Below are 16,831 nucleotides of genomic sequence, written 5' to 3'. Positions count from 1 at the left end.
ACGGTGCTTCAATTATAAATAGGCCTTCGACAAGGTCGTGGCCATGGAAACAGAAATAAAAACTACAAGAAACCCGAGAGTCCATGTGAGACTGGTTCCTCTAGGATTAGACGGGTTAAGACTCCCAGCGCTCAGACGAATCTTCCCATTGTCTCACTATGGAGCTGCCATCTTTATTGCTTTGTATCCTGCTGAAAGTCTCGGCTGTTGGCTGTAAGTAAAAACCATTTTTTTGTTTGAATTTGAATTTTTCTTCCAATAACATAGGAATAGTTTTAAATGAAGTTGGAGGACACTGAAAAACTGTTTTTGTTCCTATTGTTTATCATCATGAAAAAATCTGATTTTAATTTATGCTTGAGGATGTTTCAAATGTAACTTCTGTATTATACATATTGGACATATTTAAACACTTCAGTTTTTTTTGTTGTTGCAGGTTTTTATCTCAATAACAACAAAACAAAACAAAAAACCCAAAACAAGCAGATCTGATGGTTTTCAATCTGAGTCGAAATTACGCGTACTGTTCCTTTAAACCCAACACCCCTAAAATGATGAGAAAAAGCTGCAAACCTCGCCTTAAAATAAACAATTAAAAACATTAGTTTTCAAATTTATTTAAGATATTTGCAAAGTTAAGTTTGAACATTTACATGTCACAAAATGAATTTCTGTAAATTCAATTCAGGTTTATTTATATAGCACAGTTGACTCAAGGGGCTTCACACCGGTAATTGTACAAAACATAAAATCAGTTCTAAAATACAATAGCTGATTGTTAAACTAAACTTAACAGACTAAGCTAACCTGGGCACCCCTGTCCTGAGACCCCCCCTTCTCAGTCAGGAAAAACCCCTAATAAATCCTGATTCAAAGAAAGAAAAAGAGGAAACTTCAGTTCCTGTTTTGTTTACTTTTGCAAAGAGAGCTGACGTAATTGTATAATTTAAAGAGTTTATTAAATAGTGGTTTCAAACTGCTCTTTTTAAGAAACACAAACATTTTTAGGCCTGTTTTTGTATGCAGGTAAATCAAATCGTTAAAACACAGTCTATGATAAAAAGAAAAATGATAAAAAGATATTCACATCACTGATCATCTGTTGTCCAAATAAAATAAATTTTTTAACAATTTGAAAACACTAAATAAAAATAATTGTGTCTTTTATCCCAATTTTTTTTTGAAAGTGGCTGAAATGATTCCTGAGACTCTTACATGATGCTCAGCACTACATGAGCGTGTGTGCATTAATCTCAAACACCCCAATCTGCTCTGCGTTTGCTGCAGAAAGTTTCCACTTTGTTCTTGACACGCACCACTGCAGCTCATTATAGCTGTAGATCAATATCTGGGGCAGTAATGAGATATAGTTTCATCCTTAACAGCAATTTCTGCCCCTTAGAGACTTCTCAGGTTTTGTGATCTACAACTTTAGTTCTTTTCTCCATTAAGATTTAACAATGTCGATGCTCTCGGGGACAGGTAAGCCGGTCTCAGGTAAACGCCTCCTTTTGCTTCACAGCGGCTACCTGGAGTGAGTTAATGGATGTTACTTTACAGGGAATTTAACAATATGCAGTCTATAAGAAGATAAGTGAATTATACAGGATTTCAGGGGGAAAAAAAGGACATTCAGGACATGCTACATGACATGCAGAGAAGCTCCAGAAAAAAAGTGTGAAGTTTAAAGTGTGACCCTCCATCTCAAAAGTACATATAAAAAACATATTTACCAAAGAGTATAAAAGCACAATCTGAAAAGATTGAGAAGGTAGTGTTTCCACTTCATTAGTGAAGTAAAAAAAACGTGTTTGATGGAAACAGTTTTCTTTTATTACTCCTTAATGAGAAGCCCTCAAATTTGGTGCTCTGAAATTCTCTAATTCATTAAGTTATATTTAATTAGCACTCGATTCAAAGGCAAAGTGCTTGACAATAATACATTCAAAAAGTGCATGTTTCTATGTCCACTTTAAAGTGAACCCTGATGTGGTTCAATTACAGTGTGAAAGCCCATAGACTGTAGAGCAGACAAAAGAGCAAAATCTTATTACAGAAGAGGCATTATTATTATCTTTAAACTATAGCTTAAACACATATTTATACTGGACATATAATCTTTGATGGCCCCCACGTGGATTCTGAAGCTACGTTCACACCGGGCATGTGACGCACTTCCAGAACGCGCCTTCACACTAGAAGAACACGTGTTCTTGAATGTGCATTTAGCACATATTTTATTTTTTACAAAGAACCTGTCGCTACCAAATACAGGTCCACCATGTACAGTTAGAAGAGTCTTGGTGTGAGATGTCGAAGCGGTCCAAATCTCGTACATCCTGCTCCAGGTTTTTTCTTTCACAGGTCTTTTCTGAAATATGAAAGACTTGGAATATAATTCAGACCAGGCAGAAACCACAATTATTAATGTCTCCTTCATGATCTATTTTCAAATGGTTGGCACTTCCGTGGATTTAAAAGGGAGGCTGTCCAAACGTCACTACCAAATCTGAGTCTCTGATTGGTCAACAGTTTGACCTGGTTTAACTTTCAACGTGTGTTCAGCGGGCGTGCATTATGTATGTAGAAAACGGTTGTACAAACTTGCGTAGCTACATAGGAACACAACAGTATTAAATCAAGAAGCCCTTAACATAGACTTTTCATTAGAAATGGTCGCTTAAACTCACGTTGCCAAGGGCGGCATGAAGGTAGCATCACAGTTTCTGGGAGAGAGTCCAGCAACTTAGTGACCTCTAACATGAATGAGAGGGTCTCAAAATGAATGGATGAATGATGGTATGTGATTGTTACAGATTGTTAACAACACATTTTTTTTCTATGCAGACTGATTGTGTTTGTATTTATGATCCACAATAAACTAATTCAATATATGGTTAGAAAATCATGCAGACATGTCTTCTGACACCATCATGCATATCACTGATAAGGATCAGCATCATCAACTGGATATCGGATCTGTATTTGCAGAGAAATACAAGCTTATTGACTTTTTCAGAGGGTTGGCACCAACCTGAAACTGAAATTTAAGTTTTTACGGTTCTCTTTTCCTTAATCCAATTTTTCCAGGTCAAGAATCAGACAGTTGTCTTCCATCGAACTCAGAATAAAACAGGTACTAGGAATCAACAGCGCCTTTGTGTGCTCGTATCTGAGGATGTGTCAAAAAACATTTATTAATCCTTTTTTCTTTTTCATTATTGTGGTATTGATACACCTATATGTGCGCCCTGATTCAACTGTGTGTAAATTTGAGGAATTGACAAGAGTTGTCTCAAAGTGCTTTGTTCAAATAACACAAAGGGAAGACTTTGACAAGCTGGAGCTGTGTTTTCACAATCTATAGACAGCGGTCGATGCACCTCAGAGATGAGATTGTTTTTCATTGCTCTGCCAAACAGGAGTCCTTTTGTGCAGTACTGCCACAGCTGCAAAAAACTAAAGGGTGTTGCTCTGAGCCTGTTTCTGTGCATCTCGTCAGAGCTCATCTTCTGTGTCTGCGTCGCAGGTCAGGTCCTTGCACAGGAGCGCATTGTCGGAGGCTACGTTCCCGTTCCGCATTCAATCAAGTACATCGTGTCGATACAGACGACGGACCGCCAGCACTTCTGTGGGGGCTTCTTGATCAATAAATTCTGGGTAATCACAGCAGCACACTGCAACATCGGGTGAGCCGGCTTTACTCCTTTGATTTCATTTTTAGAAAAGCAGAAGCTTCATTGTCCTTGGAGCATTCTTTTTACTTTCACAGTAAAACCTTTTTTGTGTAAAGATCTGAAAACATTCAACATTTTTAGGACAGAAAAGAAAGAACATGAAACTGATATGGACACACAATGGAGCACTGCAATCTGACCCCAGAACTATAAAAAAGGCCCAGTGACAAAACACTTTTTAAACACATTAAAGGCAGAAAAGAAGTCATCATTCCACACAATGGTTTGTGTTTTTTTCAGATTGTAGAACAGGAGCAAACTGATATGGAACACCCTTTGTTATTCAGCATGAATCAGTTTGCCGTCTCAGTAATTGGTCATCTTAGAAATATCAAGCACAATAATGGACCGAAGGTCAAAGGTTAATGGTGAGATTTACAAAAACTAAGAAGTAAAACATTAAAAAAAATTTTTAATAAAAATGCCCAATTGTGTCAAAAATGACATAAAATGATGATCTAGAATATGACCTTTGTGGGAGGGGGAAGAAACATAATTTTACTTTTGCTTTTCCAAAGTGTTCTTTACTCAATTCTAGTCATCCTGATCTGTGATAAACACTGTGGTACATCAGTCACTGTGGAGGTAATGGGGCAGGAAGGTCACTGGGGTCTTCCATTACATTTATTCCAACATCAAGGGCCCCTCATCTCCTAACATTGTCATACATTACTACTGCTGTGAACCAGTTGACATCAAACGAGCACAAAGCTAAGTTAATTAATCTCAACAAACAAGCAAAAGATGAGAAGAATCCATCCATCTTTCTCCTTCACTGCTGAATCTCTTTTGGGGTTGCAGGGTCATTTATTGAAGGTTTTACATTTTCAAAGAAGAACAAGTGGATGGACTTTTGAATGTAATCAGAGATTTTTTTTAACTTTTGCTTTGGGCACGGTTAAATTGTTTTTTTTTAATTGCAATTTAAATTTTGCATATTTTTCACACTAAATTACGTTTTTTTATTATCAGCATTTTTTTTTTCAAAAAAAAGGCAGTGAGTTTAACTCAAACAGGCAAAGTTAGAGGCTTGTGTTGTCTGTGAGCTTTTTGCTGCTGGATGCCATGAGACGGTGTGGGTTCAACACAAAGCCACAATTCAAATCAAATCAAACTTTATTTATCAAGCACTTCTCATAAGTGGGTAAAAATGCTATACAGAACAGAAATACATTTTAAACATAAATAAATAGAAACACACATAATGCCCCAACCTCCTAAGGCTCCCACTGAAACACAAAATGACATATGAATAAGAATAAGAACAGAAATATGGGTTGATGTAAATGTGAGAATATAATTTTGATTTGATTTGATTTGAAATGGTTTATTTCAAGCAATCAAATAGAAATGATGCACAAAAGCAATACAATCATCAGTTATACATTCATACAGTAACTAATCAAACTTAGGATTATTTGGCATATTAATAATGTTATAAGGATCTGTCCACACTAATGACCCCCCCACTCATGATCACAAAGGGCATCACCATAGGATCGTCATGATCAAAGCAAGCTGCCAGACCCCAGACACAAGCTTAGTCACTGTGTAAAGCACTGGAGTTAGAACAAAATGTCCATAAAAGTAAAATTAAGATCAAAATTAACCTTCGATTATTACGGAAATAGTGTTCATAATCACTAAAATTAAATGATCTCTTTAAAACTATGATCCTGGGTAAAAATAAAAAAATAACAATGAAAATAATAAGATAGTATGAATTCATAAAATGCTTTAAATGCCAAATAAATATATTCCTGGGGAGGTCGTGAGTCTGCTATGATATTATGCCATAATGACCTCTGACCCCCACCAAGTAACAGGACATTAGCCAACCATTCTTAACCTCAGTATTGTTGACAGTTGCATGTGCTCATTTAAGATAAATTCCAGTTAGTGAGAGTTATTTTTAGTTACTTTTATTTTTTTTAGCCTGTCTGTGTGTTTATCCATCCCTGTTCTTTCCTTTATTTTTTATCATCTTATTAATTTACGTAGTTTGTCCAAGTGGGGTTACCGTAGTGTGACGTCATCATAGTGTCAGGCCCCAGAACATTTATCGGAGGCCGAACAGTTTTGGTACCTACATCGGCAGCAGCGTGTTTTAAAAGTTGCTTCTTCAAGAAAAGGCGGGTTTCATCCATCCATCATTCATTCATTCATCCAGATGATAATTATTCTCTGCGATCATCTTCCTTAGTTTGTGAGGGTATTTTTCGGCCGCTTCTGAGTCAGCGGATGCCATTTCTGCATGCAGGGACACAAACTTCGGTAGTAGCGATTCAGGTACAGGTGGAACCAGGTGTTGGAAGCCGACAGGCCAGTTTGCTCTTCATCTCCTTCCTCCTCCTCAGAAATTCACACAGCATCTCAATCAGTTTATGTGAAACCAGGAATATTGAAACGCTAAGAAGCGAGGGAACTCTGTATGGTGAACACATTTTTTAAGATATTGTCATTTTTATTTATTTATAAATGCAAGTGTGATGTAAAAAGAATAGCAAAAACACTTTAGATGCAGCTCACTTGTGAGTTTTGCCATTTTTAGAACATGCCTGCGTGCGACCTACAGTACGTGGCCCTTGGGGGCGACCGGGTGCCTGTGGATACCGTGTTGGTGACCCCTGCATTGAAACATCAAACGAAAGCTGATGTTATTGGCACGTATTTATGACACGCACACAAATTATACATGCGGCAAAGTTGCACATTGCTGCATTGCCCGCACGTATTTTAAGTTTGTCTCCTACTTTTTCAGCTAATGTAGTACTTTAAATGTTTTGAGTAAAAACTGTGAAAGAGAGAGAATTAAGCCCTTAAAGATTTTGTGGGTGGCTCTCAAAAGAGCCGTTGTGGGTCAGTCCTTGGAGGACAGAAAACAGGATTCTGGAGCTTCCATGAGCTTCCGTGCGACGGCTCGTCTTCAGTTACCACAGCCTCATCACTGCAGGCTCCTGTCGTGCTTTGGACCTGATGAAGCTGTGCAGAACACCAGAACTTCACACTTTGCTCTGGATCTTTAATCAGGCGCCAACACAGACCCCACTGTGCAGAGAGCATCCAGAAGGCATTCTTCACAATCAGCCGGGCTGGGGATAGGTCGTAGTTAAAGATACACCTCTATCCAGAAATGAGGCGCCCAGGGAATGACTGCATTGGGTTTCTCTGCAGTGGGAAGGCCTCATTTGCCAAAAAGACATGGGAAAGGAGTTCTTTGTCTTTTTCTCTGGGGATTGGGGACTCATTGGAGACAGACGATTGACTGATCCACTGTGAAGCGTCTAACCAGAGGTGGATAAAGCCAGTGTCCCACAGTCGCTCATCCTGCCCCAAAATCTATCACCAACAACTAGCCCAAGCCACAAAGGGAACTACAGAAAAAGTTGTTTTGCTTTGGGGGGCCTTCAGGAAAACATGTTTGCTGTCCACTGCCCCAGAGCAATTAAAAGCCACCAGACAACAACTAACTAGTCTGGCTCCAGGCTGGGGCACTGGTAACTCTTATTGGGGGGAATAGGTGGATCTAGTAATGAAAAGTTTTTTTGTTTGAATCACCCTTAGTCTGGCCCGTCTCCCAGGACCAGTTTGAGGTGGAAAACACCACCCGGCTACCGGCTCCTGGGATCATTCGGGCACGCAAACCCCTCCACCACGATAAGGTGGCGATTCAGGGAGGGGATATTTATCAGTCACTAGCCAATTACTAACAATTTCCTCTGAGAAAACTGAAGCAGTCTAAGCCAAGATGCCCAGACTTCCCTGTCCCAGGACACTTCCTCCAGCTCTTCTGGGGGGTTCCCGAGACATTACCAGGCCAGCAGAGAGACGTAGTCTCTCCAGTGTTTCCTGGGTCTTCCTTCCCCGGGGCTTCAACAAGTAGAACATACACAGAAAACCTCCCCAGGGAAGCATCCAGGAGGCAATCAGACCAGATGGCCTGCAGGCGTTGACAACGCTGCTCATGGCTTTAATTTTTTTAGTTTTACAATTGGGAAATTGAAAATCTGTTTTTTTTTTTTTTTTTTTTTGGAAAGAGGGAGAAACCAGAGCACCTGGAGAAAACCCTATAGCTAGAATATAATTTATTTTCTTTTTATTCTTTTTCAATTAGGGGATTGGAAATAGTTTTTTATTTTTTCTATAGGGAGAAATCGGAGCACCCGTGCCAGGATCAAGGTGTGTCTGTGTCTGTTATGCTAGCTATGATCCTGTGCACGAGGGGTGGAAAGAAACAAACAAATGGAAAAAACAAAAAACAAAAGCATGAACATCCATGAGAATAAACTTGTTAATGAAAAAAAGCAAACATAAAAGGGCAGAAATAGAAGTAAAAAAAATAACAAAACAAAATAATAATATGGTCCTTGCAGTCAGTAACTTCTGCTGCGGGCCTTAATTATAAATAGCACAGAAAATGCTAAAAATACAACTTCTTAGCTGGGTCATCTAAGGAGGAAATATTCAGTTTTTTTAACAACCTAGACATTCCTACTATAAGTGACACAGCAAGACATCCGTTGGAAGCCGATTTCACGCTAGAAGAAGTTAAGTCTGCCATCCATTCATTTCCAAACGGCAAGGCTTGCGGACCTGATGGATTTGGGATAGAGTTTTACAAGGCACATATCAATATCCTTGCACCTCTGTTACTTCGCATTATTAATGATTCCATAACTCCAGGTTGCTTCCCAGACACGTTATATGATGCTGATATTTGTCATTTTTTGAAAAAAGGGAGATATGCTGGCAATGTTGCATCTGTTAAATAGTGATCAGAAAATTATTGCCAAGGTTCTACAAATACACTGAATGACCACATTGGCATGCTCATTCATAGTGAACAAACAGGGTTTATTCCAGAACGGTATGCATTTTCGAACACTCTACAGCTTCTAAATGTTCTGTTCACCACTAAACTCCCACGTGCCGCCGTTCTCTCATTGGATGCCCAGCAGGCCTTTGATCAAATAGAATGGAATTATATGCTTAATTATGTGCTATATACTGGTTTCGGTGACAGATTTATGGCCATGATAAAAATGCTTTATGCTCGTCCCAAATCCTGTGATATTACTAATTATAATAGGTCAACCCCTTTCCAATTAGACCGTGCCACCAGGCAGGGTTGTTGTCTCTCTCCAACCCTTTTTGCTCTTGCACTTGAACCGCTCACTATAGCTATTAGAACAAACCAGGACACTGCTGGGATAAAGTATGGCACGTCTGAGAGCACAATTGGCCTTTACGCAGATGATGTTGTCCTTACACTGTCCGGCATTAAAGAATCTATTCCTCCTCTTCTTGAGCTGATCAAAACTTTTGGTCAATTTTCCAGCTTTACCATTAACTGAGAAAAAAGTGTACTCATGCCTCTGTCTGGTAACTTTAATTTATATTCTCTACAAAATTTGCCTTTTAAAGTTGCCACTGATCACTTTCAATATTTAGGAATTAATATCCCCAGAAATCCCAAGCGTATTTTTAAATTGAATTTTCAATGTCTGATTGATAAAAATAAAAGCTTGATTGATAAGTGGAAATTGCTTCCTATTTCAATACTTGGTCGAGTAAACATTGTCAAGATGGTTCTACTTCCTTAATTTCGCTATTTGTTTCAGTGTCTGCCTATCTTTCTCAATAAGTCGTTTTTTAAATTAATTTATTCTTTTCTTACTTCCTTTATTTGGGCAGACAAGACCCAAATTTCTAAAGCTCATTTACAGAAACCAGCTTCTGAAAAGGACATTTACTAATTTTACAACAGCAAACGTGAATTTGGCAGGCATCTGTTAAGAAACTGTGGCACAGAAAATGCTCCTCTTTGTTAAAAACAATACACACTTAATCAGGATTTATGTATCACCTTGCCCTGAACGATGATCTGAGACTTGGTTGAGTTCTTATGGTATAGTATGAAAAAAAACTGTAATGTTGCTTTTACTGAAATTTGTACAAATCAGAAACAACTTGTCCAAATGTTCAAATCAACAAGTTTGTTTCATTCATCTTTGTCATATGTAAAAAAAAAAAAAAAATTCAAAGTTTTTAGATTTTTTTTGTCTTTGAACAGACAGATTGCAGCTGAGTGTCTCACACACACACAAACACACCAAGTACAGTATAAAAGACTTCCCGCCACACATCACTCCAACCGGCTCCTCCTCGTGCACACAGACATGAATACTTGGGATTCAACGTCTAACAAATAAACCCATAAAATGTGTTTTCCTAAAGAAACTGACTATTTGTGATTTACAAAGGAAGTCATTCACTATTGTTAAGCACTTATATTCATTGTGATACCTGGAATCTAAGGATAATCTGATTTTCATTCTTTTTTTATGTGTTCACATTGAAGCAAATTTGGGAAACTGAAAACCAACAGAACACTTGTGCATCATTTTCTGCATGCAGCAGGATCCTGTTTGCTAAGCAATAATAATTCAACATGTGTCACTTTGCTCTGTTAAACTTACCTTTACTGCTTGCAGGTTAAACAGAATGGTGATGGTGGCAGGAGACTATTCTTTGACAGTTTATGAAGGTACAGAGCAAGAGATCCAGCCCCAGATTTTGCTTCCGCACCCTGACTACAACAGTGTCACAAACAACAGCGACATCATGCTTATTAAGGTACGGAGCTAAAAGCTTCTGTCTGATGCTCCAAGCAGGTCTTTTTACTGATCCAGCTGTCATCTCTCCCTCCAGCTAAGGGCTCCCGTCTTCTTGAACAGCTACATATCTGTGGTTTTGCTGCCCCGGCAAGACGCCACCATCGCAGAGGGCAAAATGTGTAGGGTGTCAGGGTGGGGATATACGGCCCCCAGTGGGGGCCAAATCCCATCCACCCTTCGAACCGTCACACTTCCCATCGTGTCTATGGAGAAGTGCAACAGCAGCGACTCATTTAATGGGAGCATCACTGAGAGCATGCTCTGTGCAGGTTACAGTTTAGGAGGAAAAGATGCCTGCCAGGTAAAAGAATCTTTTCTACTTCTTTGGGTGGTTGAATGGATAGATGGATGGATGGGTAGACGGGTAATTTGAAAAGGAGTAGAGGGAAGGGGGATTGATGAATAAATGGATCAGAGGAGGGGTGGTGATAAAAAAGAATGGATAAATGGATGGTTGGTTAACAGATTGTAATGTTTAAGAAATAGATGGATGAATGACTAATCAATGGAATATACTGTATAAATAGTTGGCTAATGGATAAACTGATGGATGGTTGGTCAACAAATGATTGAATGCTTGGTAAATGGATGGAAGTATGCATGGTTACTCAATGGATAGTTGAATGGTTGGTCAAAGGGTAGATAGTTTGTTTATAGATGGATGGATGGATGGATGGATGGATGGATGGATGGATGGATGGATGGATGAGTAGTAAGTTAATGGATGAATGGTTGATTAATTGGTCGAAGGGGTGGTTGGTGAATGGATAGATGGATGAATCATTGATATGGATGTATATGGACAGATAGTTGGTTAATGGATGAATCAGTGGTTGTTTACTGGATGGATGGTTGGTTAATGAATGGATGGATAGCTGGATGGATGGAAAGATGGAGGGATGGATGGTTGGATAAAAGACATGGAATTAATTGATTGAAAAACAAAACAAACAGGAACAAACTTAATTCAGTTTTCTTCACTCTGGTAACGTTTTTGATGAGTCATGGAGAAACGTTTGCAAAATCTTGTGTCCAAAAGCCTCAATCTATCAACTAAAGCATCAGCATTTAGTATATAACAATGGTTGGTATGACTTTAAAATTCTTATACAGATACGTCTCTTCAACTTTTCAAGCTTTTCCACTTTTTTTTAGACTCGTATCTAAAAATTTTTAGACTAGCAAATTTTTAGACTTGTTTCAATGGCTGTCCATTATAAAATTAGTTTGAAGTTATATTTTAGATATCTGACAGTGTTGACATCTGATGTATTTCGTAGTTGCACAGCTATGGTGTTGTTTATGGTTCTCCATACAGCCTTTGCAGAAGTTAACAACTTTGTTTCTATCAGTTTTTGTAAAGGTCCATTGATCACAAACATCACATTTTATAAATTATAAAACTGTTATTGCAAAATAGTTATCTAAACAATGTAGTTCTACTTAATCATTTGAGCCTCTTCTGTCACGTTAAAAAATTATAAGATGTGTGAGCAATTACACTAAAATTCATGTGTTTTGATCTTTTAAGCTAATATTATTGTTGTATTGTTGTATTGTTGTATTGTTGTTGGCACAGGAATACACAGACTTGGGCCCCCTTGTGGCTACATAAGTTAATATTGTTAATCATGTAAAAAAGTGGTACAATTCTTTTGATGAATCTTTATAAAAATGACCTTCACATATGGCATTTTGATGAAAAAAAAAGATAATTTGTCGCATTTCTCGATCAAAATGTATAAAATGTTTTAGTCAGAAAAAACACCTGCAAGAATTAGGAAGAACCAGGATATTTGAATACATATATGTATTGAATACAATACATATATTTTTATAGATGTCACTTTAGAGTCGTTGTGCCATAATTGAATGCCATTTGTTACAATACTTGTGTATTCTGAAAAGTGGGGCTTTAAAAAAAACTTTTTTTTTATTAAATCTAGGCTATAAAAAACAACTATTTGTTGAACAATCATCAAACACAAATGTATGATTGGAACTGAACTTAAATGTTTATGTTCTACAAATTCCGGCTATCAGGGCCAATATTCACAACAGTCACAGCTACAATATAGAAAATTCTCATCTGCTATAGTTTCATGTCACATCATATCTTATCTGGCAGAGCTAATTGAGATGTGCTTTGTCCTTGTGTTTTCCCCCTGTGTTTACAGGGCGACTCTGGAGGGCCACTTGTGTGCAACGGTCGGGCCTATGGCGTGGTGTCGTGGGGCAAAGGTTGTGCCGAAGCTCAGTTTCCTGGAGTTTACACTGCAGTGTCCAAGTTCCGCAAGTGGATAGATGAGACCATATTCAGCTACTACAGCCGATGTCACACGAATTAAAGCTCGCAGTGTTGAGTCGCCAGAGACTTAATGTTCTTGAGTTTGGTCGAAAAACATGTTTGAATCAACATTTGAGCGAGCTCCAGGATATTGTTGGGTTCAGTGAATTGTTGCACATGATGGAAAGCACTTCTGTTTGCTTTCCAGATGAGACGTGAATGAGGTTGATCACAGAGATATTTCATGTTCAAAAGGCTTCAGTATCTGGACTCTTAATAATACATTTAATAATAGAGGTTTATTTCAGGTGCAACATTTAGTGTAATTTTTGGACTGATTTTCCCTTAATGTAATTTTGTAGCATTTTAAGACAAAATGTATTTGTTTTAGTTTTTATTTTTCAGATTTAATTTTTTATTAATGCAAGTTCTACTTTGAATGGAAATTATTTATATTGAGTTACCGGTAAATTAAACTGAAATAATTCATTTAAAGAATGGATTGTTAATTGAACTGAATATTAAAATTGCATATTGGAACAAATTGATCAGAATTGGCAGATATTTAGACCTGAATACACGCTTATGGTTTCTTCTCCATTTAACGACAGCTTTAGATTCCAGCAGATCTTCACACCGTGAATTAAACCCTGGCGTTATAAAGAAGGAGCATCTAATGTCTTTAATAAGTAAAGAGTGTTGTAACAACAGTCAAAGCAGGACACGTCTCCACACCAAAGCATGGTGCCATATTGCTTTTCCTCCAGCTCACAACCTTTAAAGTCCTCCTATGACAATACTTTTTTTTTAATAAAAAAGTTCACACTGGTGTTTTAGTTAGGATTATGAAGTTTTTAAGCAAAAATCTCACAACAGTCTCCGTTCTCCAAAGTTTATCTTAAGCGATAAAGAAACGGTAAAAAGTGACATATTTTTGGTTCCAAATTGACACTTTTTGAACAATGTGTGGAATGAAAAAACAAAGGTCTGTACCAGATCCTGCTGTTTAATAAAATGACAGATGAAAAACAACTAGGATAAGCCCATGAAAAATGCTTTGAATTACATTATAATTGAGGCTTCATTGCACTGGCTTTGGCTCAGTACTGATTTGATGGTAGCACATGCAGACTGTTGAATTCACTTACACAGCAGAGAAATGAAATGAAGGAAAGAAAGTGACTATTTGCATTTAATTTTTCAAATACGTGCAGCCAGTGCTGAACTTTGTACAGTCTACGGTTAACTATGTAATTCTTGCAGCAGAGGCATCCAGTTTCAATCTTGTCTTCTGGGGCACCTGAGCTTTTACATGCTGGACGGGGCAGAGCTGTTGTGACATCACAATGGCTTATTCATTCAACCAGAGCGTCTTTGCAACAGTTTGATTCAAAGTGGTTTAACAGGAGAATTACTCAGAGATGGAAAAAGGAAAGGATTTCTTATTACATTTGCTCTCTTTCATAAGAAAAATGCCGCACGTACATGTCAAAAACTCAAAACACATGATTTTTATCGGAGGGGGACTTTTAAAGTAATGGAGCTGGTTATTAAAATAATAATGCATTTTGTGGTACAAGCACTAAATATGTCATGGATGTACTTGAGGGACCCCCTCTTTCAGAAAAGCACATTAGCCACAGGAAATTTAAAGATTTGAAAATATATATAATATACATGTAAAAGTATACTGTGGGTAAATTTTAAAGACTGCAATTTGTGCATGAACAGTCCATATTGTTGAGACTGGGAAAAATACACACTGAATATTTTATTAACAATTGAAGGTAAGGTCGCCATCTTTACAAACGGCCACCATTTCGCTTTTCTGTAAGAGGAGATCGTACCATCTATGCCAAATGTCAGGCATGCCCAACAAAATGCACGCTTTTTCTAAAATATCAACCTAACCGGCTCCGCTATGGGGCAACCCGTTTCTAAAGGGTGAGAGCAAATCCACTTATGTTTAAGTAAAACTGGTGCTGTCCATTATGTATAAATATTCTGCAACGTTTGGTTAATTAATTACATTTAACACTTTTAGTTTTGAAAAGATCGTTTGGGTGTAAAATTAGAAAAATTCTCACAGTAAGAATATTGGTTGTCTTCCCTGAGTACTTATTGGAATGTGTGTTCATTTGCCGATTGTGGGATTTATTGTGTTTAATTAAAGACGGAACGGTTTAATCGGGTTTCCAGTCATCTGAAACAATTCTGTGTACATTAGGAAAAGGTTAATTGTTTTCTTGCAGAGTCAGAGCAAAAGCAGAATTTATGTTGTGTAAGTCTGAATGCAAACTAACTTGACTACTATCTCTCAACATTTTTTGTATTTCTTTTTTTAAAAATATATAAAAATATATTTTATTCTTAAAAGGTTCACAGGTGACGCTTCACAGATTGATTGTATTTTATAGTTGATGTGTAAACCTGGCATTCTGCAGAGAAAAGACTTTGAAGAATCTACACAAACAAAAAAAAAAGTTTTTTATTCTCTAATAAATACCTCGAGAAAAAACCTCTTTTCCTCTGCTTTTTTGTACATCTACACCTCAAAAGGTCAGCTGATTGTTCTGTGAAGAAAAGTGGCTTTGCAATGTGTTATTTTGCAGGCAGAATAACACAGTGAAGAGAGAAAGAATATACAGTCTCTACCAATGCCCATGTCCAGTGACCAATGCCAATTGATATTGCCTATATATATATATAAATATATATATATATATATATATATATATAGTTGTATATAGATGTGTATATATATATATATATATAGTTGTTAATGGACGGATGCAGAAAAGCATCCATCTTTTTTCCCTTTGGTAACATTTCTGATGTGTCACAGAGTTTACCCAATGAAACTCGGTGACAACAACCCAAAACACGGGAACATTTGTTGTGAACCAAACAGGAATTACAGCAACACATTAAGAGAAAGCAGGTAAATCAACAAAATCCCAAAAACCTGTTGTGGGATGAGAAATTAAGTCAGTTAGCACAGCAGATGTAGACCGGAAAGCAAACAAAGTCATTAAACATATATCGTAAAAGAGAAATGTTACTACAGTAATGAAAAAACATGATCAAGACTCAAAATCCCTGTCCCAGAAAAAGTCAGCTGTGAACCATTAAGCAGTGAGAGAACAGAAAGCAGACCGCTGACACATTTGGTTTTAGACAAAATCACAATATTAGATAATGTGTGATAAGAAATAAAGTTCAGCAAATTCAAAGTTACTAATATCTGTGAAGACAAAAAAAAATAAAAAAATAACCGTGGGAACAGAAATGAGACAGAACAGCAAAAAACCACAGAAAAGTCTGTTTAAAAACAAGACATGTACGTTAGTGGCTGCAACAATTTTACAAACATGTAATACTAGACCAGGGGTCTGCAATCTTAACACAAAAAAGCCATTCAGGCCAGTTACCTGCTGACCATAATCCAATGAGACCCAGAAAGTCCCAAAATACTATTTATGAGGTAATTTAGCCTTTTATTCATAACATTTAGCTTTTAAAATATGTATATACCATGTGACAGTGTTGTATTTTTCTATATCTATATTTAACAATTTCTTTTTTTAACTTTATACATCAGCACATACAAGTTCCTTTCAAAATAAAATACATCCTGTTAGTTGTTTACAGCATTAGTATTTTTCTTTAAAGGCCAAAGAGCCAAAATGGAGGGAAAAAAGAGCTGCACGTGGCTCTGGGGCCTGTACTAGACAGAGAAATGGTCTACAGTTAAGAAAGTATGGGAAAAGACCTAGTGCGTCCTTATCAAAAAGGTTGCAAGGCTAGTCTCTTTTATAAAATATGCATCTCTGCTGGGAGTTATTTGACGCCTTCCACTTCGTCCTGATGCTTGTCAGCTGGCAGAAATTCCAGTAAAAAGGAGCAGTCTCTGAGTCAAATCTGTTCAGACTGCATCACACCTGATAGGTGGATCGCATGTGATTTAATAGTTGATGGCCTACTTCAGAGGCAGCTCTGGTTTCACAGCCCGACTCCGTTCCGACCCAGCTCACTGAGAGATTTCTTTTATCCCCCGATTTTACGAGCTCGCTTACATTTGGGTGGAAATCCTTAGTCACGGCATGGGAAAGCATCTCTAAAAAGCATCG

General features: G+C 37.5%; 1 protein-coding gene across 1 annotated transcript; it reads left to right on the top strand.

Annotated features, from left to right (window-relative positions):
* On the top strand, nt 1-15,177 carry LOC101160980 (trypsin-3-like). The gene is made up of 5 exons (XM_011477561.3): nt 1-213; nt 3,530-3,689; nt 10,232-10,373; nt 10,449-10,715; nt 12,592-15,177. The coding sequence occupies exons 1-5, from the start codon at nt 159-161 to the stop codon at nt 12,760-12,762; spliced, it is 795 nt and encodes a 264-aa protein (XP_011475863.1). The 5' UTR covers nt 1-158; the 3' UTR covers nt 12,763-15,177.
* Nucleotides 15,178-16,831: the final 1,654 nt, after the last annotated feature.

The sequence above is a fragment of the Oryzias latipes genome, chromosome 7, assembly GCF_002234675.1.
Source record: "Oryzias latipes chromosome 7, ASM223467v1".
Taxonomy (NCBI): Eukaryota; Metazoa; Chordata; class Actinopteri; order Beloniformes; family Adrianichthyidae; genus Oryzias; species Oryzias latipes.
This window is presented reverse-complemented; position numbering and strand designations above follow the sequence as displayed.